General features: G+C 37.0%; 6 protein-coding genes and 1 non-coding gene across 7 annotated transcripts; 4 read left to right on the top strand and 3 right to left on the bottom strand.

The window, feature by feature from the left end:
- Positions 1–45: 45 nt before the first annotated feature.
- On the bottom strand, positions 46–116 carry TRNAG-GCC (transfer RNA glycine (anticodon GCC)). Its single transcript has one exon. It is a non-coding gene; the product is annotated as a tRNA-Gly (tRNA).
- A 36-nt stretch (positions 117–152) lies between these two features.
- On the top strand, positions 153–2,934 carry LOC104734730 (uncharacterized). The gene is made up of 3 exons (XM_087482153.1): positions 153–644; positions 861–1,947; positions 2,210–2,934. The coding sequence occupies exons 1-3, from the start codon at positions 157–159 to the stop codon at positions 2,492–2,494; spliced, it is 1,860 nt and encodes a 619-aa protein (XP_087338279.1). The 5' UTR covers positions 153–156; the 3' UTR covers positions 2,495–2,934.
- A 136-nt stretch (positions 2,935–3,070) lies between these two features.
- On the top strand, positions 3,071–5,596 carry LOC104734729 (protein MALE DISCOVERER 2). The gene is made up of 7 exons (XM_010454365.3): positions 3,071–3,317; positions 3,404–3,533; positions 3,622–3,693; positions 3,780–4,342; positions 4,428–4,621; positions 4,700–4,832; positions 4,908–5,596. The coding sequence occupies exons 1-7, from the start codon at positions 3,212–3,214 to the stop codon at positions 5,408–5,410; spliced, it is 1,701 nt and encodes a 566-aa protein (XP_010452667.1). The 5' UTR covers positions 3,071–3,211; the 3' UTR covers positions 5,411–5,596.
- A 1,740-nt stretch (positions 5,597–7,336) lies between these two features.
- On the bottom strand, positions 7,337–8,314 carry LOC104734731 (basic leucine zipper 19). The gene is given in 5 exon segments (XM_010454368.3): positions 7,337–7,590; positions 7,692–7,748; positions 7,751–7,817; positions 7,896–7,986; positions 8,087–8,314. Coding segments are annotated over 5 exon segments (450 nt in total). The 5' UTR covers positions 8,248–8,314; the 3' UTR covers positions 7,337–7,516.
- A 1,317-nt stretch (positions 8,315–9,631) lies between these two features.
- On the top strand, positions 9,632–10,569 carry LOC104734733 (uncharacterized). The gene has a single exon (XM_019234799.2). The coding sequence runs from the start codon at positions 9,734–9,736 to the stop codon at positions 10,247–10,249; it is 516 nt and encodes a 171-aa protein (XP_019090344.2). The 5' UTR covers positions 9,632–9,733; the 3' UTR covers positions 10,250–10,569.
- Positions 10,570–10,911: 342 nt separating this feature from the next.
- Positions 10,912–13,737, top strand: LOC104734734 (uncharacterized). The gene is given in 16 exon segments (XM_087482156.1): positions 10,912–11,206; positions 11,307–11,372; positions 11,443–11,611; positions 11,694–11,805; positions 11,887–11,934; positions 12,012–12,076; positions 12,149–12,209; positions 12,296–12,341; positions 12,344–12,357; positions 12,437–12,484; positions 12,558–12,598; positions 12,703–12,808; positions 12,911–12,967; positions 13,101–13,163; positions 13,243–13,422; positions 13,524–13,737. Coding segments are annotated over 15 exon segments (1,128 nt in total). The 5' UTR covers positions 10,912–11,022; the 3' UTR covers positions 13,291–13,422; positions 13,524–13,737.
- LOC104734735 (LRR receptor-like serine/threonine-protein kinase ERL2) lies at positions 13,684–20,234 on the bottom strand. Its single transcript, XM_019234394.2, has 27 exons — positions 19,597–20,234; positions 18,815–18,953; positions 18,640–18,711; positions 18,475–18,546; positions 18,313–18,384; positions 18,151–18,222; positions 17,983–18,054; positions 17,831–17,902; positions 17,663–17,734; positions 17,506–17,574; positions 17,350–17,421; positions 17,192–17,263; positions 17,037–17,108; positions 16,888–16,959; positions 16,738–16,809; positions 16,566–16,637; positions 16,410–16,481; positions 16,255–16,326; positions 16,096–16,167; positions 15,943–16,014; positions 15,791–15,862; positions 15,618–15,689; positions 15,475–15,536; positions 15,256–15,384; positions 14,830–15,168; positions 14,373–14,743; positions 13,684–14,289 (listed from the first exon to the last, which is right to left on the bottom strand). The coding sequence occupies exons 1-27, from the start codon at positions 19,688–19,690 to the stop codon at positions 14,089–14,091; spliced, it is 2,772 nt and encodes a 923-aa protein (XP_019089939.2). The 5' UTR covers positions 19,691–20,234; the 3' UTR covers positions 13,684–14,088.
- Positions 20,235–21,646: the final 1,412 nt, after the last annotated feature.

Raw genomic sequence — 21,646 nt, forward strand, 5'->3', positions numbered from 1 at the left:
GAGATAGTTTTATACCAAATTGCATTAAAAAATGCAAAAAGAGAATGCACCAGCCGGGAATCGAACCCGGGTCTGTACCGTGGCAGGGTACTATTCTACCACTAGACCACTGGTGCTTATATGCTACTCAAGAAAGAAACATTTATAACAACAAAGATGATGTATGCGCTTACAGTTTGTTTAGTTAAATCTCACACTCGCCAGTTTTTTCAAGTAGAGAAAGACCAAAACTTTGTTAGCTTCGCCGCCATGGCCTCCGCGCTCGAGTGCTGGTCAACCCGTAATGCCGGCAACTGCCCCGACGATGATTTCGTAGACCAAGTCCTAATGTGCTCCGACGACAGGTCCGAGTCACTCACAGCTGCTCCGCCTTCCGATCAGACCTCTTCCGCTATGCAAAAGCGGTTTCAGCGACTCGGCCGCAACGTCTCCGAAGCGATCGCGTCGCTCAAGAACTCTCTCAACCTAGATTCGGCGCGATACAACCAGAATGCATCCGCCGGAGGAGGAGGAGGAGGAGGAGGAGGCCGGAAGCTCGTGTGGGCTAATGTCGTGAGAAACGTTGCTAAAATGTACCCTGGAAGCCAGTTGCCTGATAAGCTCGTCTCTAATCTCAGGAAGCATTACGATTCTTTGCCTCTCAGGTATCACCACATAAGCAATGTTGCGTCACTTTTACTCTTCGCTATTTCGATTTCCAAAGCAATGTTTTTATTTTATTTTTCTCGGTTTCTTAAATTTAATAATATTATTAATTTTTTCCAGAATCAGTATTGTTTTGTGGAAGATTCACAGTTTAGATCTAGGTATGTTGTTGTATTGTGGAGTAATGTGGATGATTCTGCTTTTGTGTTTAACAGTTACAGTCAGACTGGTTTCGATATGAAAGATGTATTTGTACACGTAAAGCTGATAGAGCAAACTTCTGGAGATGATAATCCTGTGTTTGTGATTCAAGAGGTGTGTGATGAGGGAGCTGATGGTCATGGTTCTGTGTTCAAGCTCACATACGCTTGTAGTTCTTCGCTTCCATGGTCAACCATTTCAGGGTGTCTTGATAGTGCTTCGATTTGTTATAAGAAAGTACAAATCTTTGAGAAGAAAGGGTTGACTCTTGGGGTTGTTCTTCTTCTGGTTGAGTCCGGACAAGAAAAAATGTTCAAAATTAAGGTAGAGAATGCCCTTAAATCTGCGGTAAGGAAGCCCAAGTCAACCACTGTGAAGCTCCCTTTTGGACTTTGCGGCTGTCTAGAACAGAACGCGGGTGTAGGAGAATTTGGGGATGTTGATGTTGAGTCCATTGATCAATGCTATAGACATGAGTTGGAAAATCTGAATACTAGGATCCAGCTTCAAATGCCACCTCCAAGCTCTTCGTTTTCTGTATCAGTGGATGAATGGCAGACCGTCAAATCAGGGGGTGATGATATCGGGAAATGGCTGCTGAACTCAGATGATCTCGAGTTTAGTGGTCAGTTAGGGCCAAATTCATTCAAAGGAGTTTACAGAGGAATAAAGGTGGCCATTGAGAAACTAAAAGGCTGCGATAAGGGAAATTCATATGAGTTTGAGATCCGAAGAGATTTCTTGGAGCTGATGACCTGTGGACACAAGAGCATTCTGCAGTTTTATGGTGTCTGCATCGATGAAAATCATGGATTATGCGTTGTAACAAAACTGATGCAAGGTGGATCACTCCGTGAACTGGTGGTGAAGAAAAAGAAGCTTCAGACCAAGGTGATATTTCAAATTGCTGTTGACATAGCCGAAGGGATGCAGTTCATTTGTGATCATGGTGTTGCATATAAAGACCTTAACACACAGAGAATACTATTAGATAAGCAGGGCAATGCCTGTCTGGGTGATATGGGAATAGTCACTGCATGCAAGAGTGTCAATGAGGCCATGGAGTACGAAACAGATGGCTATAGATGGCTTGCACCCGAGGTCTGTATTTATTTGATGCTTTTGTTGCATAATTCTACTTCAGTGATTTGCTTCAGGAAATATGCTATCTTTACCTCATCATATTTGATCCGTAAGCCAATGATACTGTAGATATAGGCTGGTGATTTGATGATTAGATGGCTTCTAGCTACTCATATGCTTCATCTTAGTATCACTAATAGTCCTCGTCCATATTATGCATAAAGTAAATTCTATAGGAAAAGCAGTTGTTGACTGGAGTTTGTGAAATGGTTGAAATCAGATAATCGCGGGAGACCCGGAGAAGACAAGAGAGAGTTGGATGAGCAATGCGTATAGCTTTGGGATGGTGCTTTGGGAGATGGTGACAGGGGAGGAGGCGTATGGATCTTGTTCGCCAGTACAGGCAGCGGTTGGGATTGCAGCGTGCTGGCTAAGACCAGAGATCCCAAAGGAGTGCCCTCAAGTTCTCAGATATCTTATGACCAAATGCTGGAACACTTGCCCCTCTACACGCCTTAACTTCTCACAGATCCACTGCATTTTGCTCCGTGCCATCTCACGGTAATCACTCTCCTCTACGTAGCAATTGGAAGAAGAGTGCCTTTTTTTTTTTGAGAAGAAATCTTTAGCAAACCAATAGTTGGGTAACAGCGTAGCTTCACATCAGTATTATATTAAAGTAGCAATGATGATGATTAAGCTGAGACGAGGAAGGAGTGGTTGGTGTATATTTTTAGTTAGATCAGACCGGAAGGTAGAGACTAGAGAGTAACAGACTTTTGGCTTTACACTTTAGAATTACATTGTAAATGGGCTCCATTCCTTCCCAAAAATGTATACCTTGACCAAAATGAGTGAACTTTTTACAGGTAAGATTTCAAATTAGAATAGAACTGTTCAAAATGGCATACAGTAACGATTGTGTATGGATTGGTTCCTTCAAACATTTTGTTGTTGCTCATGAAAAGAAAAAGAAAAAAACAAAGTCAAGGTTTACTGGGTCAATTTGTAGAGGGGAAGACTTGATCGTGCGTTGCAAATGGTGTTTATCTAAACTAAAGTTGTATTTTACATTTTTCCAACTTGTAAAATGTTTCCATGGTTTAAAATTTTTATATATACAAGAAAAGGGAGAAACGTCATTAATTTGTTGCTCAAAATAACAACAAATCAAAAAAACAAAAGAAAATGAAGAAGGTGGGATATAAAAAGGAGCAGCCATTGATTTGTCTTCTTTTCTTGACGACGACTTGAACTGCTCCAACAAAAAAAATCCAAAAGGATGAGTTCCGATCAACGGTGGAGATTGCTCCGACCAGCATTCTCCATCATCTTCCTCTTCTTTCTTCCTCACAATCTCACCTTTGGTCTCTGTTTCAGCACAGATGGTACTTAACTTTTTGTTTCATCTTTCTTTGTTTCTGAGTCTATTCAACTACTGATTGATATGGATCAACTCTTGAGTCTTTTGCAGCATTGGCGCTAATGAAATTCAAAGAGAGAATAGAAAGAGACCCGTTTGGAGCTCTGATGAATTGGGGAGAGCTTTCTCATTGTTCTTGGTCTGGTGTTGTCTGTTCACATGATGGAAGAGTTGTCATCTTGTAAGTCATATTCCAAATCAATCCTTTATAAAAGATAAGTTCCTCTAAATTTCACCTTCCTTATTAATTTGATGTCTTAATAACGTAGAAATTTAAGAGATCTCTCCCTACAAGGCACAATTGCACCTGAACTTGGAAACTTAACTCACTTGAAATCCCTGTAAGTAGAAAAATCGTTTTCAACACTCATCAAAACTACACAATAGATACGTATAGCATCTACAACTACCTTGTTATTGTCTGCAGTATCCTTAGAAACAATTCATTTTCCGGGAAAGTACCTGAGGAGGTAACAGAATTGCAGGAGCTTGAGACCTTGGATTTGTGTGACAACAACTTTGGCCAACCATTTCTCTTCGGTCGCAGGCTGCTTCAGATATCTCCCCCTGGTCGGAATCGAGGCTTTGATGCAGCTCCCCTGTTACCTTCTCCTTCACCATCGCCTACGGAGGAAGAGGAAGTCCCCATAGATTTTCCTTCCTTCCTTCCCCCTCCTACTGCATCCCAAGCCCCTCCGCGGATTAAACGTGCAAACCCTCCTACTGAAAGCCAAGCCACTACCCCAAACCCGCCTCCAGTATTCCCTCCACCAGCTCAGTCTCCACCCCCTCACCCTTCAGCTGTGCCTCTTGATGGCAACAAGAAGAGATCTCATAAGATTTACATAATAGTTGGAGTGCTAGTAGGTGTAGTTGGCGTCATGGTCGTATTGGTGGTCTTCTTTCTTCTCTGGAACCAAAAGGTAAAAATGATAAAGCCATGGGGGGCAACTGGGAGCAGTGGCCAGCTTCAAGATGCTGTGATTACAGGTATTCATCACTGTTTCCTTTACTCTATTCATTAACACAGCAGAGACTGGTGATACTGAGTTTAGTGTATCTTTGACTTATGAAGATATTCCTAAGCTGAAGCTATCAGAACTAGAAGCTGCCTGTGAAGATTTCAGTAACATCATAGGCTCCACATCCTCAGACGCAACCATTTACAAAGGCACTCTCTCCACCGGTTCTGAAATCGCCGTTCTTGCAGTCGCATCTGGTTCCCTCCAAGACTGGTCAGTGGATCACGAAACACAGTTCCAAGAGAAGGTAACATAAGAAACCTCCTTCTGCACTCTAGTTTTATTTCTCCTCTTCTTTAAACACACATACAATCCAATAATGCAGATACAGAGGTTATCTCAAGTGAGCCACAAGAACTTCCTCAATGTAATCGGATATTGCCATGAAGACGAACCCTTCAACCGAATGCTAGTTTTCGAATACGCTCCAAATGGATCCCTCTTCGAGCATCTGCATGGTGAGTAGTAATGCCACTTCTTCAATAGACTCATCCCTATCTCCATTTTCAACTAACTGTAATAATCTGTTGCAGACCAAGACGCAGAGCACTTGGATTGGCCAATGAGACTGAGAATCGTAATGGGAATAGCTTACTGTGTAGAACATATGCACAATCTAAACCCTAAACCCATCTCACACACCAACCTCAACTCCTCTTCAATCTACTTGGCAACAGATTACGCAGCAAAAGTCTCAGACTTTACATTCCTCAGCTCCATACCGGTTGATCCCATGACCAACGTTGTCAGCTTCGGCACCCTTCTGCAAGAGATCATCACCGGAAAGATCCCGGATCCGGATTATCTGCTCCACGACGAAACCAATCCCGTTGCAGACCCGACTTTGGAAAGCTTTCAGGAGGAGGTGATGGAGAAGATGTGGGAAGTGGTTAGAGAGTGTTTGAATCAGAAGATGGAAATGAAGGAAGTGGTGGTTAAGCTGAGAGAGATCACCGGAATAACGGCGGAAGCAGCGTTGCCAAGTCGATCTCCGGCGTGGTGGGCGGAACTGGAGATCATATCCACCGAAGTGTAGATATATGTATATCAATTTCACAGTAAAGTAATGTATCATCTCTTTTCTCTCTTTCTCTCTGCAAATTGAAGTCTGAAGATTTTTTTTTTTTCCTTTTTCTGGGTTTTGTTTGGATCAATTTTAGACAAAAATTTGTGTTTTGAAACCTTAAAGAGAAATCAATCAATCATGTAGAGTAGTTCTTGACTTCTTGTCTGCAGAATCTTGTTGTCACGGCCACGCCTTAAAACGACATGAAGTGGAGCTATATCTATCCCTGGACTCACACTTTGCTGGCCCCGTTAATAATAGGCTCGGCCCATTACACAAACGACAAGTATTATTATCATTATTATTTTAAATGACAATTGCACAACATGCATGTTTCGTCCTACTGTATGTATTTAATTTTTTTTCCACTTTTATGCTTTTGTAGTTTTGTGGCTTTTTGCGTTTGAAAGTAATTTAGATTTAATAGAATCTCTTCAATAACATTTCTACATTTTATTATTATTTTCTTTTCACTTTCATCTGAAAACATATAATCATACTGAATTTTCTCATCCCGTATTATAATTAAGATTTAACATTTTTGTTTTAGATAGGAACTAAGACAATTCGAATACATTTTCTTATGATTTACTAATTATGTTTTTTTAAAAAATTCTTATTTTGTGTGTGTTTGGGAGAACATAAAGCAATATGACTCTAAACGTAAAAAATATTTAATTAGAAATTATAAGTGTTCGAAAATGCCAATTTTAAATTCAATAAGTTTAAAACGTACATACAAATTCAAATAAGGTCAAATAAGCAATGCATATAAATCTACTACTGTATTTCGCTAAAATTTAACGTACTTTATGGAAATTATAAATGTATATACATATTTTGTTTAACCGTTTTTATTTATTTTTTAAGTCAGCTTTAAATCTAATAAATTTAAAATTGGCACTTTCCTGCACAAAAAAAAAAACTATAACGAATGTGTGTATCCATGTCAATCATTATATTACTGTTTGCTTAGCTTTATTTTGTTGAGTTGGTTTTCAATATATTGAATCTAAAATTGGCATTTTCCAACATCAATAAACGTTTGTGACATTTATGATAACGTTTTCTTTTTGTGCGTGAAAAAAAACGTGAAGCAAATAACAAAAATTAAAGAATATTTATTAGAAATTGTAACGGTAGGAAAATAACAATTTTGAATTCAATAAATTTAAAAACAGGCATACAAAACAAGGTCAAATAAGATATACATATACAATTACTATTGTGCTAAAAGTTGGAGTACTTTTTGGAAATTACTCCATCCGTTTCAACATATATGATGTTTTAACTAAAATACGCAGATTAAGAAGTTTTTACTTTTAACAAGTTCAACCAATCAGAAACAATACTGTATAATATAAAATACTAAACTAATCTAAAAGTTGCATAGAAACTTGAAAACATCCTATATTATGAAACAAAAAATTTCTCTAAAACATCTTATATTTTGAAACGTAGAGAGTATGTTTGTATATGCATATTTTACATAACTATTTACTTAATTTTTTTATATCAGTTTTAAATATTTAATTTTTTTAAAAGATACTAATTCTAACAAGTAGGTGTGTCACCAAGCGCGTACATCTTCACATCATGTTTTGTTTGTAAACAAGTTTTTTTTTCATTGGCTCACATGAATTGATCATTTTGTTGTAAAAAAAAAAAAAAAAGTAGGTGTGTATCCACGTGAATCATTATATAAGCGTTTGTTTAACCTTATTATTAATTATGTTTTAAATATATTTGAATTCAAACTTGGCATTTTCTACACTAATAAAAAACAAGAAATCACTAGTACGTTAATATTTTTTTTTACGTTTTTGTTCATTAAAATTTGCACTCATTTTATGTTTTTAAATTAGTTTTCGTAATTAAGAAAAATATTGAAAGGAATTATGTAATTCAAACTGAAATTAATACAAATACGAAACAAATGCATACTGATTTGATATGTTATTGATGAAAATAGTCTGAAAAACCAAAACACATGAAATTACAACAACGCAAGAAATGAAAAGCAACAATTCATAATTAACAGAATAGAAGAAATGAGAGAGGGGTTTTTCAAGTCAACTAAGTGCTACTGGTGGGCGGAGCCATGCTCTTCTTCAACCTTTGTATCTCGGCTTTATACATGTTAGTAATACCTAGTAATTAGCATCATAATATTGTTAATATGAAATTCTTAATATAAAATTATAATTTAATATAAAATTATAATTAATTGTCATGTGTATAATTAATTTACCATTGTTGTTGACATAATCTTGAAGTCCAGCAAAGATAGCTTCCTTTAGCTGTTTTTTTCATTTTCTAGATGTTGCTTTTCTTCAATCGCTATTTTTACTTTGGCACGCATCACATTCACCGCCATCTGCATATACACAAGAATTATGAAGTAGTTCTAATAGTATATAAGAAAATAATTAAGAAGATGTATATCTATGCATACTTGGAGCTCCATGGATCCCTTCACTAGAGTATTAACATATTGAAGCTTCTTCCACCTTGACTTATGAGCCAAAACACGGTTTGCAATTATCCTACTTATAATTACATACAAAGACGTATTGAATACAATTAGGATTTCATTTATATGATATATATATATATATATATCGATATGAAGATATATCTTGTAACCGTTTGAGTTTCTGAGGATCAGTGGCAGGATCAATATTATGACGCATACGAACGGTGAAGCCTGGCTCAACTTCATATTGGACTAAAACACTTTTCTTTTCTCCTGCTTGGTTATCATTTTGGGGCACTTCGGACGACGTTGCAACCACATGAAAGCTCATGGAGTAAGTTTTGTAGTAAAGTTTGAGTAAATTTGCTAAGCCTTATTCTAGACTTCTTGTAGTTATCACAAGACTACTATTGTCGAGTGTTGCTTTTATAATGACAAGAATACTAATTAAATATTAAATTTGCCCTTCATCTTCTTTATGTATCTTGATTTTTACTACTTTAACATATTTAACCAATGCATTTTTGCCACATGTTAAAACTTTATGGCTAACAAAATTTTCTTTTCTAATATTTTGTTATTTCAGTTATACCAAATATTTGTACATTTATTCTAAAATTCGGCCTAGACGGCCGTATAAGCGGAGCTGAAACTCTCTGTGGTTGGTCGATGCGAGTTTGAACTATTCGGCTATTAAATTGGTTAAACCATCAAACTACTTTTTGTTTTGCTTAGGTAGATTAGTATTGGATATCTAGCCATAAAACAATTTAAAAATATAATTAGATTTTTTTAAAAAAAAATGTGTTACACTAATTACTATAATTAAGGTTTTCTTCGTGAAGCCTATAAAGAAGAGGAGTCATTTAGGAGAGAAATTACACTTTTGCTTTCTATTTAAACGAAAAGTAGCCGAAATTATGTTTATAGATTCGAGCTTTGGTTTTCTTCGTTACCAGCACAATTCGAACGAAACCATTACTAAAATTTTATGAGAAATTTTTCATAAATGGTATTTATATCTACCTAAAAATTGAAAAGTTACCCTCGATTAATTTATGATAAACCTCTCATTTCTTCGCTTGGTCCAAAAAAAATTTGTGTATGACTTTTGACTATGGTATACATGAGATGGATTATGTCATGATATGGGCTATAAAATTCCATATGCTTATGAAATGATTTAAAGTCTAAGGAAAATTAATATAACGATTAGGTAATGTGGTTAATATAGAAAAATCATCAAGTAGTTTTCACCGAAATTTCATTCTATGTACCCGGAAGTAAAAAAAGAGCACACTTCTTCTCAGATGGCTAAATTATCCAATTTCAGAGAACCTTCTGGCTGACTTGGAAAGCCTAAACGATGATGATGGTAATGGATGACATGGACATGATCCATGTGACACTACAATGCCCAAGAAAGCCTTTTTGTTTAATTTTATTTGTTTACATGATAAACAAATAAAAGTTGCTCACATGATTGATGAATAGTTGCCAAGTAACTTCACTAGCTAAACAAGTTTGTAATATTACATTGAAGCTTCATCTTTATAGAATATATATATTTCAACGACCCAACACTCGTTTCTACTTTATGTATATCTACAAAGCTTTCTATCCACACCTCATTGCCACAAAGCTTCTCATGTCATTAAAACTTCTCTCACACACTTTTCCCTCTTTATAAAATACCGCCAAAAGCTCTGTTCTATCACAAAACAGAATTAACTACCAACTTCTTCTTCTTCTTCTTCTTCTTCTTCTTCTCTATTTCTCAATATTTTCTGATTTCTCTTTTTCCTTAGGCTGCAAAGATGTTGGATATAGCGTTCGAATTGATTGGAGAAGCAACTTCGAATTCGCTTCTCATGTTCTGTTTCTGCAACCTAATTATTGTCATGATCTTCACCGGATCATCAAAACCTGGTTCGATGGGTTCACAAGATTCCACGTTTGTTAACCCTGTCAGCTACGATATGTGCTACATTGCTTCTGATGATCATGATCGTGTTGATGATCATGATGATGGAGCTATGAATATAGCTGCTGTTGTTCCATCTGTACAAGATGAGCCGTTGATCGATGACTCTAGTTCTGACGAAGAAGAGGATAGAGAAATCAGCCATTGCTATGCTGATGATGATGATGATGATTTTAGTGATGAGGATGAGGATGATAGTGATAATGATGATGATGATGAGAGCAAAGAGGCCGAGGATGAAGAGGAGGAAGGAGATGATGATCTGAGAACGAGGGTAGAAGAGTTTATAGCAAAAATTAACAATGAATGGAGGCACGAGAAGCTTAAGGCTTTGAATTTAGTTTATTGATGGATCAATTTTAATCGTTTTTAGTTTGATTTTTTTTTATTTATCTAATCGTTTGAATGATTTTTGTATGATCATGTACATACTTAGGATCTGAATGGTGACTGCGGTAGGGGAGACCAAATCCGTCAGTGGTTTAGATCGCCCCAAAAATAGGGCGGTCAGCAGACTACTGCGGACCAACTTTGTTTGTACATAAAAATGGTCCGCAGTTGGTCTGCAGCGGTTTTCTTTTTATTATTTTTAGATTGCACCCTTGCGGACTGTACTTCATGAATGGTGAATAAAAAGCGGTCTTATCCGCTGATGGATTTGTCCGTCTTGACCGTTGCAACCATTCACACCCTTAGTTTTTGCGAATGTGTAACATCACAATCTTTCGGAGAATCATCAATTGTGCAATAATCTTGAAAAAGAAAAGATTGGATCTTTGAAAACAAATAATTGTTTCTTTACTTTGTGCAAAAAGCTTATTCCTCTTTCACATGAAAAAAAAAAATGTCTAAAAGGTAAAAGCTATGCACTTGGAAATTCATAGTAGTATTAAAAAAAACAATAATGCTTACTTGAAAACTAATCATTAGTAATTAAAACAAATATAGATACTAGTAGTTACTTTAGTTAAACTAACTTTGTATATTTAGCCAACAACATCCCCCGTCGTTTCGTAACAGGACGATCTAAATTTGCTCCCTCTATGGAGAGAGAGAGAGAGAGAACAAAATCACGAATTGATGTTTTATTCTGATTGAAAGATCAAAGATCGATCTCCCCAGATGTTCTTCCCCGAGACAATGGATCCGGAAACAATAGATATCTTTTACAAAGAAGATTTCTCCGTTGAGGAATTCGACATTGATTTCGAATTCGACGCACCTCGATTCTACGACTTCTCCAAACCGGAACTCGATTCAGAAGCAGAGCTCTGGTTTGAATCCGCTGGAAACTATCCTCCTTCACGTACGATCTTTTTTTTTTTTTTTTTGCATATTATTATGTGCATATGATGACAAAAAAAAAAGAGACTGTTTCCTGATAATGTTTATGTCTTTTGTCGCAGCGTTTAGCCTAACGTTGAGCTCGAGATACGAAGATATCCCCAAACCGATCTCAGATCAATACAACGGTAATAGATGTTGCAAATTTTTGTCTTATGTTTGTTTTCTTGCAACCCAAGGTTTTGTTATGGTTGTTAGGGTTCATATATTACAACCAAGCTGGTAAAGCTGTTCCCAATGCGACGCACAAGTCTAAAACCAAACCTTTTTTACGAAAGAACTCAACTTTGACGAGACCCACTGCGTCTCTGTTGGCAAGACAGAACAAACAACCTCTCGACATTTACTCTGTCCGGCTTCTCACAAGGTATAACACTTGTCCTCTACTCCTCTACATCAGCCTCTTTTTTTTTGTCTTCTTAGCTTCTACTGATTTTGATTTTACATAGATGTCAGAGATCATTAGGAAATTTAGATGAGAAGTTCTCCTCTCTCTTATACTCTATGCCTCAAACCCAAGATAACAAAAGGCAAAAACTCGAAACTGGCTTCTCGCGCAAGGTGCGCTCAGACATAATCTAAACTCACTATTCTCAACTCAATTTGTTTTGGAACTAATCTTATTGTTGATTTTTGAAGTAGGTATCTCGGCTGGACCAAACTCCTTTTGTACATAAAGTTCCAAGGAAGGTAATGCAAGTTGAGATTACAAATTCATTGTATCATCATCTCTGTGTATCTTATATCTGAATTTGGTGTGTTTACAGGGGTCCAAAGTCACTGTTCCAAAGGAACCTAACCTCAAGACTGCTCAAAGGGCTACAAGACACCGGTAAGGACTCTTAAGATGTTTAGGTTCCTTTAGTGGCATGTTTATTATATCTCTGGTATGATTCTCTTTCAGGTTTAAGGCTAAGTCAGCACCTGAGCAGATCGCAAATTTCAGCTCCACTATGAACAAAACAGTGCGTGTGTGCCTATTTATTTTTGTGTTTCTTTCACCTTCACCAACTCATCAGAAGCAGTAACAGACACATATCTTTGCTTGCAGGTTCAAGAAACTTCTTCACCATCTTTGCCTAAAAAGAATACGCCTCAGCCCAAGATTTACAGGTATCTTCTAAAGGACAATTTGAAACTCTTTATCAAACCATAAATATACCAGCATTTTACATTCTCTCTTTTGTTTCAGGCATTTCATTTAAGGACATCTCTCAGAGCGAGGGGACGATCTGCCAGTGTAAGTCTCATTTTTGCTAGCTGTTTGTTGTTCTCATCTCTCTAACTACAGTTATGCATGCTTCTCATTGAAGGCTAAAAATGCACCAACCGATGATCCTATATACTCCTTAACGTTAGTCCATAAGCCTTTTACAAATCCCCATTCATAAATGTCCTTCTTCTCTTCCATGGACTTAAATAAAGACTTCTCAGAATGTTCTTTCACGTCTTGTGCAGTTCAAATTCCGATGGTTCCAGGAAGGGTAGGAGAGTCAAGGAATCTCGTAGGTCAAAGACAAATTGTCAAGTTTATGAATCTAAGATTTGCCCTCTAGACTCAAAGGTGATGCAGGTTTCCTCCTTCCGCTAGAACTAGAATCAGTGACAGGGTCATTAATGGACATTAAAAGAACTAAAACTCACAAACCTCCTATCTTCTTTATAGAGATCAAGCAAATGCGGTGAAGCAATTGACATCAAACATGAAAACAATTTACTGAGGGTTAGTCATTTATACTGCAAACTTCAGTTTGATTCTTGAAACTGTTACAATGTGGTCATGGATCATGTGATATCTCTAGATGGAATATCATTTATATTCCCCTATTAATACCAACATTTTTTGTTCATTGAAGGAATTTGAAGGTCCAAAGGACACAATTTTTCGATATGAACCCTTTATTGAATCTCTCAGCAAAGTAAGCGTTATCTCTAAAATTGCTTATAATTTGTTTTATTTTGGTTACCAATATTAACAATGTTACCCGTTCATTACAGCTATGTCTCACTTCAAATACTGACTCAGTCGCGGTACTTTTAGATTAGTTGCTTCTCTTACTCCTTTGTATGTCATCTACATAGAGATTTTTCAAGACATATACCGTGCTTGTACAAATAAGACATTGCTATGGAGAAATCTGAGAGCTTCAAAGGGAAACAGATTCTCCATGTTAACAGGTATAAACCTAACGCAGTGGGTCTCGTCAGAGATATCACATTATATATAAAACTCATCTCCATCAATTACATCCTAATAGGAGCTTAAGTTTGTGTTGCAGGATTCACAAGGATGAACCTTCGCTCTTCAAGATTCACATTTGTCTTCAAACCATTATATGATCTTAATTAGTGGTAGAGTTGTCATGTAACCAAACGTCTGTGCTTAGTTCGCCATGTAAAAACTGTACAAAATATAAAACAGTGTGAAAGAAGAAGTAGTGCGCATTAATGGATGTGTGCATTAAAGAAGAGATTGAAAGACTTTTAACGATCTCGTGAAGATGTTCCTTGGAAAAACCATTAACTTCACCTACACTTTTCACCTATCCCATGTTCTTACCTTTAATGCCTTCAATTCTCTCCCCCCTTCCAAAATACCCCTCATACTAGCCCAAAATCACATAAAAACCGCCCCCCTCCGATCTTTCTTGGCTTGCCATACAAGAAAATGAAACAGAAAAAGGAGAAAAATACTAAATAGTGGGAACCCTAGAAGTTAGTATCTTATAAGCTACTTTTGGAGATATCTTCACGGAACTGAACAAACCACTGTGGGGTTGTTGCATCTGAAGAGTGGCTCTCACGCCTTTCTTCCCCTTCCTGCAGTCTCCCAGGCGAAGGTAACTATTTAGGAGGTGGAGACGGGAGAAGAGAGAGCAGGACCCTAGCGACCTCCTGCATTGTGGGTCTCTCCAAAGGGTTTCGCTTGGTGCACAAAAGAGCTAGCTGAAATGTCTTCTTGATGTGTGCTGAGTCCACGCAAGTCACTGACACCTCTGCATCAACAGCTTCCATCACTGTGTTATCATCTGCCTTCGAAAGAATCTGCAAAAAAAAACTAAATGATATCACACTGTTTTCAAGAATAGACTTGTGAAACTAAATGACATTCAAATCCAAATTCATACCATTTGATGCAAGTTGGCCTCGTTATCAACAGCCTTCTTCCCGGTCAGAAGCTCAAGAAGGACAATACCGAAGCTGTAGATATCAGACTTCTCGTTTAGACGCGAAGTTCGAGCATACTCTGGGTCAATATAGCCAATGGTTCCAAGAACGTAGGTTGAAGCATAAGTTTTGGTGGCTGGTATGCTCTTGGCAATCCCAAAATCTGACAAACGCGCTTCAAAATTCCCATCAAGGAGTATGTTTGATGACTTGATGTCCCGATGGATTATCCTAGGAGTGCAGTCATGGTGAAGATATGCAAGTCCTTGCGCAGCTCCAACTGCTATCTTCAGCCTTGTTTCCCAGTCAAGCTTCACTTTCTTCCCAGGCCCTGCTTCATACAATCACTACTTTACAGTCCAAACTAGAAAACAGGTTTAAGAACTACGTAACTGATCCAAGAGAAGAAGTGCAAACCATGAAGAAGGTCCCAGAGAGATCCATTTTCCATGTAGTCATAGAAGAGGAGGTTGCCAAAGGGAGACAAGGCATATCCGTGCAAGCTCACTATGTTTCTGTGTCTGATGCTTCCAATAGTCTCGAGCTCTGTCTCAAACTCGCGGAAGTTGTTGGGATACTGATTGTAGATTCGCTTAATGGCAATAGGTCGGGAACTTTTGGAGGTGCACTTGTAAACCGTGCTAGAAGCGCCGTATCCAATGATGTATTTCTCATTGAGGTTTTCTGTAACTCTCATGATATCATCAAACGTGTGAATAGCCATATCCATGTGAAGAACCACTAGCTTCGTTGACCCTGAAGATACCATACAAGACTTATCATAATGGTGCTGTGATTATACTAAATAACAAAAGAGAAGAGAGATATAATGAGACCAAATACCTTCAGGTTGTTTTGAAGAGCCCTTCAAGACTGGTTTTGTCTGCTTTGACTTATAAATCGCAATGAATATCATGCATATGAGAGTAACGAAACCGAGAACCATACAAATCACAGCAGCTCTGGTGAATACTGTGAAAGGCAAGAAAACATCCAAATTAAATTTTTGAAGAGAAATGTCGGTAAAAGACAACACAATGGGATTAATGCGGATTAAGATACCTTGTGACTTGGGCAAAGATGGACCGCAGATTGATCCACAGAGAAATGGATTTCCAAAAAAGCTATTAACGAAAAAGTAGATTTAGTATACTAATTATATGACAGACAGATCAAGAGAAGCGAAAATACTACAACGTTGATACCTGGCCGGGGCAAAACGTGAAAAGTTCTTCATAGGTGGGATTATTCCAGATAAGTTGTTGAAGGAGATGTTCCTAAGATGTATATAGAAAGAGCAGGAAAAAGATTTAAGATCCAGAAACGATCATAACACTATCTGAGAGCACACATCTTGTTGTAACAAAAGAACACGTACAGATTAGAAAGACTGAAGCAATTTGTTAGCTGATCCGGGATTTTCCCATGAATCTTGTTGTTGTTCAGTATCCTGTACATGATAGAAGCAAAAAAAATTGATTTCTATGAAGTATACGGTAAATTGCATAGGAGAAGTGATGCTGTACTTACAGAGAGTATATGTTCTGCAACTGGCCAAGTTCAGTTGGAATAACACCGGCAAGAAAATTGAATGATACATTACTGAGAAGGAAGGAGAAAAGTTTGTAAGTAGGAAGATTTTTATCATAAAGGAGAAAAATGGGAGCATAAGACAATATTTACATGATCTGAATGCTTCGGAGGTTCCCAAACTCTGCAGGCAATGTCCCATTGAGATGATTTCTGCTCAAGTTTCTGAAAATTAAAGCGAATATCAAGTCAATAAACCTGAAAGAGTTAATGCAAAGAGCAATGCAACTTTAGGGGTTGATGAAAACATACAAGATGAGAAGATGCTCAAGATCACCAAGTGTTAATGGTATTGACCCGGAGAAATTGTTGCCTGACAGATCTCTGAAACCAAAGTTTGTATGAGTTGGTCCACATATATTGTTATATAGGTGAACAACGATGTAAGGCAGGGAAAAATAACATACAATGTGTCAAGATTGATAATATGGCCAAGCTCAGCAGGTATTTTTCCCTTGAAACTGTTTGAGGAAAGATTCCTGCAGTTTACAGAGCAAATATTATTGATCACAGGCTGATATAGTCCAGAGAATTATGTTGTTTATGCACTCTTTGAAACTTACAGATAAGTCAAACTTCCAAGATTCCGGAATTCAAGTGGTATAGAACCACTCAGGGAGTTCCCATGCACATTGCTGAAGACAAGAAAAACATAGTTAGTTTTCAGGGAGATAATCAGCAAAAGAAGAAGAAGAGGGAAGCGTAACTTAGGAAAGGGTTTATCGCATATCTTACAATTGATTCAAGGCAGCACAATAACTAATGTTAGATGGAATTGGCCCTACAAGATGGTTGTTTGCAAGATTCCTACACAGTAAAGTTACATCAACATGTTTATTCAATCCAGTATTGGATGTTTAAGCATAATGGAGGATAAGAACTCACAGTTCAAATAATTGCTCCAGCTTCCCAAGCTCAGGTGGAATGGTTCCCACTAGTTCATTATCATTTAGTTGCCTACGAAATAGTAAACCTTCAAAAGATATGCATAAGTTTTGAGAAGAATAGATATTTGAGTATCAAAATTATCTTACAAATAACTGAGTCGTGACATATTGCCAAGCTCAGGTGGTATGGGTCCGGTGAGCTTATTGCCATGGAGATACCTATTTTCAAGCAAACAAAAACTTATCCGTATATGTGACGAACATAAGCATGACATATAGTGAGGAAAACATATCTGACTCACAGTTTTCCGGTAAATGAGAGATTCCCAAGTATTGGTGGGATTGGCCCAGTAAGTTCATTGTCACTCAAGTCCCTGGGCATGGGATAAGTTTTCTCACTTAGTCAGAAGAGCAAGAAAGGGACTTAAAAAACAAGCATTTGGATAAGAACAAGACATACAAAACAGCTAGAGCCTGCATCAGACCAATCACTTCTGGAATTCTACCGGTTAACCTGTTTCCTTGAAGTGACCTGGGAGAGAACCCATCATCACTTTACTATATGAACAGCTCTAACAAACCAGACAAGATGATTAAGAGTCTTAAAGATACTTACAGAGTAGCTACTTGGAGGAAACCAATGTTGTAGGGTATGACACCAGTAATCTGATTATAGGATACATCCCTGAAAATGCAAAAGACAAATAATTAAGCACACATACATCCCCAAGTTCTGTGCTATATATTTCATTCCGTAAGGAGAAGACACATACAGGATTTCAAAGCTTGTGCAATTGCCAATGCTCTCCGGGATAGTTCCAGTAAGATAGTTGCCTCTCACATCACTATAAAAACAAACATTCACTTGCAACTTGCTAGAATTCAAGGTTAAAAATAACGCATTGTAAAACACGAGAATGAGCTGAATTGGATCCACTTACAAGTACCAAAGACCCGTAAGCTGACACATATCAGGAGACAATGTCCCAGTTAACATATTCCCACGTAAACCACTGCAAATCGAACACATCACAATTAGAAAATAAATCTCTAGATGCCTTGACAACTTAAGATAAGTAGATGAACTACTTACAGATACTGTAAAACTTCATTCCAATAGAGTAACCTTGGTATCTCACCAGTTAGCTGATTTCTTGCAAGATCACTGCAGAATCAAGGGTAGAAGCTATTATCAATGAAATGATTACTTTGTTTTCAACAGTTTGGTTCATAAATAGAATGACATCAGAATGAAACTCACAGGGTCTTAAGGTTTGGAACCTGAGTTAAGGTTGCTGGTATTGGGCCTGTGAGCTGATTATTCTTAAGGTTCCTACATTAGCAAGAGAATGAAACAGTTAGCAAAAATAAACTCTTGAACAGGCAAAGATAACACACGAATGCGAAAGAAAAGAAGACATACAGAAACTCCAGCTGCTTGAGTTTAGAGATTGAAAACGGTATGTCACCAAACAATAAATTGGTGGACAAATCCCTGAAGCAGGAAGTGTTATTTGATTATATAACAGTGGAGATAAATTAAGTTCTCATTAACATGAAAATACAAACATTCAACAAAACCTACAGGTAAGCAAGAGAAGCACAGTTTCCAATCTCATCTGGAATTTGACCACCCAATTTATTTCCTTGCAAGTCTCTGACATTTTCAAAGCAAAGAAAAGAGTTTTGTTAGGATTCAACACCATAGTTCTTCACATAGATATACGTAAAGAGAGAAGAGAAAACAAACATTGACTGCAGATTCCTCAAGTCTCCAAGAGCTGGTGATATCTCCCCACCAAGATTCAAAGTGGACAGATTACTTCCAACAGAGGAAAAAAAAAGTCAAATCAGAAAAATCTGTATCAAATAGTGAAATAGACACCAAAAAAAAAAGATAAAGAATGAGATAAAAAGATCCTTACAGAGAGACAACGGAGAGGGTAAGGTTATCACAAGAGACACCTCTCCAAGAACAAAAGTCGTTGTTGTGAACATCATCCCAATCAAGAAGCATATTGGCCACGTTGCTGAATGAGGCTTTTATTGCCATCAACGCTTTTCCTGTGCAAAGTCAAAAACATTTAAGAATTAACAAAAACAAAAAACCAGAAAGGAATTATTTAATCATTTGACACTGATGATAGTCAAATGGTTAAATATGAAGCCACATGCCAAAAACTAAAACCCCACTGGATTAGTAATATAAACTTCACTGTGAAGTGAGCTAGAACACACATATATATATATATATTGAGTCATTGAGCTCGGAACCAAACCAAGCCTGGATCTCATGATCATAGAATTTCTAGGAAAACTAAAGTAAGGTTTTATAAAGCACAAATCAAAAGTTTTCGTTTTTTTAGCTTTCTCGGGAACAGTCAGTGTGTGTAGATACAGATTTACAGATATGATCTCTTCAGAATCAAAAGAAAGGTTGCAGATTTATATAAATGATCTATTCAGAATCAAACAGACGCGTTTTAAAAGTTCTCAGAAAGCACCGTTAAACCCTAATTTCTGAAAAACCCAGTCAAACTTAGAGAACCTCTCTCGTGGCTTGTTCGTCAGAGACAAAACAAAACAAAAAGCAAACTTTGAAAAACCTTATCACACAACTCAAAAATCGAAACTTTGAAGAGAAAAAAAAAACACAGAAGAAGAAACAAACAAACAAAAGAGACATAAACGAAAAGAGTTAGAGAACCTTCGTTGTTCATAGGAGAAACAGCACCAATAAGCATAAAAACCACCATCCCCAAACCAAAAACCAAGCCTTTCATTTTCTCTATCCTTATCATCGTCTTCTTCCTTCGTCTTCTTCCTTCGTCTTCAAGCGTAACAACACAAAACCCAGATCCCTTTTTTCTTATTAAGGTAAAAAAAGCCAGATGATGCTTTTGAAGCTTCTAGCAAGAATCAAAAGTTTTCAAACAAGGGGACAGAGTCGTTCTGCCCTTGTTGGGAGAGAACTAAGAAATAAGAGAGAGAGAGAGAGAGAGAGAGAGAGAGAGAGAGGGGGGACCGACACAGGCGATTAGCGTGAACTGGAAGGAAAAACAGAGCAGAGATGTTTAAAGAAGAGAGAGAGAGAGAAGAGAAGAGTAGAGTAGAGGACAGTCTACATAACTAGAGGGTGAGCTCCGACGCCATGAAAGAGAAACTTTAGTACTCCTCGCTCCTATTACTAGGACAACGACAAAATAATGTCAGAACATATACATACATACACACATATTATACTTATAGTATCTATCTATCACTTCATTGTTACTACTTAACTCCGCTAATAACATCTCCCCATCATCTTAACGAGACAGTTGATCGATAATGATTTTTTGATTTGTTTGTTTTTTAGTACATTATTATTATTAAGAGTGTGTGTGTACAAGTAACGGCGTTAATGGTATATAACGGAGACTTTACTTGTCCGTATGATTAGACGGCGACGGTTGTATAAGAAAAACGCCGTTTTCCAATGCAAAGAAGAAGAACGTCTTTTAAGAGTCCGGTGAAAAGACATTCTCCTATATATTTGGGTAAAAAAACCCGTTTACTCTCTCGCGCGTGCATCATCTTTTATTAAAAATTTGATCCAACGGTTAACAGATCATGTACCAATAAAAATGTTATCGTGGACTGCGATGTAGAGAATTAAACTGTGCTCTTCCTTGTGATCATTAGTTAATGCTTTGATAGTGATTGGGTTGATTGGAGCCAGACACCGGTTTGACCGGTTTGGTTCAGTTTCTGCTGTCCCTTTCAATATTTTTACTGTTTTCCATGATTTTATTAAATTTGAATAAGATTTGTTTCAATTTGCACACAATATTTTTATTTAAAAAACAAAAAAAAGATAAGATTTGGTTTCGACCTTTTGTAGTTAGTTTGATTAATTTCGGGGTCAATATTATTGTACCACTAGGTGGAATTAGTTGGTAGAACTAAATCTAGATTGTAAAAAAAAATTAACTAAGTAAATAAATGAAAAACTGAGCAGTAATTTTACTGTGGATTCAATGTTCAAGAAAAAAAAAAAAAAAAAAAACAAATTGAGCAGAGATGGTGTCTAAAGCTATCATAGGATAGCCTCCGTATAAAGCTGTTACTCTTTCTCTATCGAAGGCTATCTTCATTTAATATTTACTTTATTATATCGGGCTTTGAGTCTTATCAAACGCATATCTTAAAAAAATTTAGGTGATTGTGTTGGTAAAATTTATAAAATATTTGATGTATAGAAGATAAACAGTCTCGGATCAATATGCATTTACGCTGGATCATATTACAACATGAATACTATACCCGATCTATATAGTAAATGAACATTATTTGTTTTGAAGCCAAACATTGTGATTTTATCATGCTCACATTGAAAAATAAAGTTGTAGAATTGACGAATCAGGTTCAAGACTGTCAGACCATAGGACCCAAAAGATATCCGAGAGATAATTTGGTCAAACCCTAACCGTCCGATTAAACGGACGTTTGATTTTAGTTCTCGGTTGCTAGCCCTAATGCTTTGGCAGCTTCCTTGTTGCCAAATCACATCTCTCCTTCCCTCTTCTCATTTTCCGACACCAAATAATACAAACAAATCAACCAAATTCAATTTTCAATTTTAAAATATTTCATTTAAATGGTAACGTATACAATTGAAAGAAAGAAAATAAAAGATATCGAGTTACGTTTGGTCCCCTTAGCTTAATATGGACCGACCGTATCTTCTACCTTCCTGGTTCCGATCTTGATTCTTC

Source organism: Camelina sativa, chromosome 13 (genome assembly GCF_030686135.1).
Source record: "Camelina sativa cultivar CO46 ecotype springtype chromosome 13, ASM3068613v1".
In the NCBI taxonomy this organism is placed as follows: domain Eukaryota; kingdom Viridiplantae; phylum Streptophyta; class Magnoliopsida; order Brassicales; family Brassicaceae; genus Camelina; species Camelina sativa.

Coding starts and splice junctions, on each gene's coding strand:
- LOC104734729 (XM_010454365.3), top strand. CDS start 3,212: ATGAGTTCCGATCAACGGTGGAGATTGCTCCGACCAGCATTCTCCATC. Junction 3,534..3,621: donor GATGGAAGAGTTGTCATCTT/GTAAGTCATATT, acceptor TTAATAACGTAG/AAATTTAAGAGATCTCTCCC. Junction 4,622..4,699: donor AAACACAGTTCCAAGAGAAG/GTAACATAAGAA, acceptor CCAATAATGCAG/ATACAGAGGTTATCTCAAGT.
- LOC104734730 (XM_087482153.1), top strand. CDS start 157: ATGATGTATGCGCTTACAGTTTGTTTAGTTAAATCTCACACTCGCCAG. Junction 645..860: donor TACGATTCTTTGCCTCTCAG/GTATCACCACAT, acceptor TGTGTTTAACAG/TTACAGTCAGACTGGTTTCG. Junction 1,948..2,209: donor ATAGATGGCTTGCACCCGAG/GTCTGTATTTAT, acceptor GGTTGAAATCAG/ATAATCGCGGGAGACCCGGA.
- LOC104734735 (XM_019234394.2), bottom strand. CDS start 19,690: ATGATAAGGATAGAGAAAATGAAAGGCTTGGTTTTTGGTTTGGGGATG. Junction 15,690..15,790: donor TGCTTCAGTCTTTCTAATCT/GTACGTGTTCTT, acceptor TATACATCTTAG/GAACATCTCCTTCAACAACT. Junction 15,169..15,255: donor CTCTTCAAAACAACCTGAAG/GTATTTGGTCTC, acceptor TGGTATCTTCAG/GGTCAACGAAGCTAGTGGTT.
- LOC104734733 (XM_019234799.2), top strand. CDS start 9,734: ATGTTGGATATAGCGTTCGAATTGATTGGAGAAGCAACTTCGAATTCG.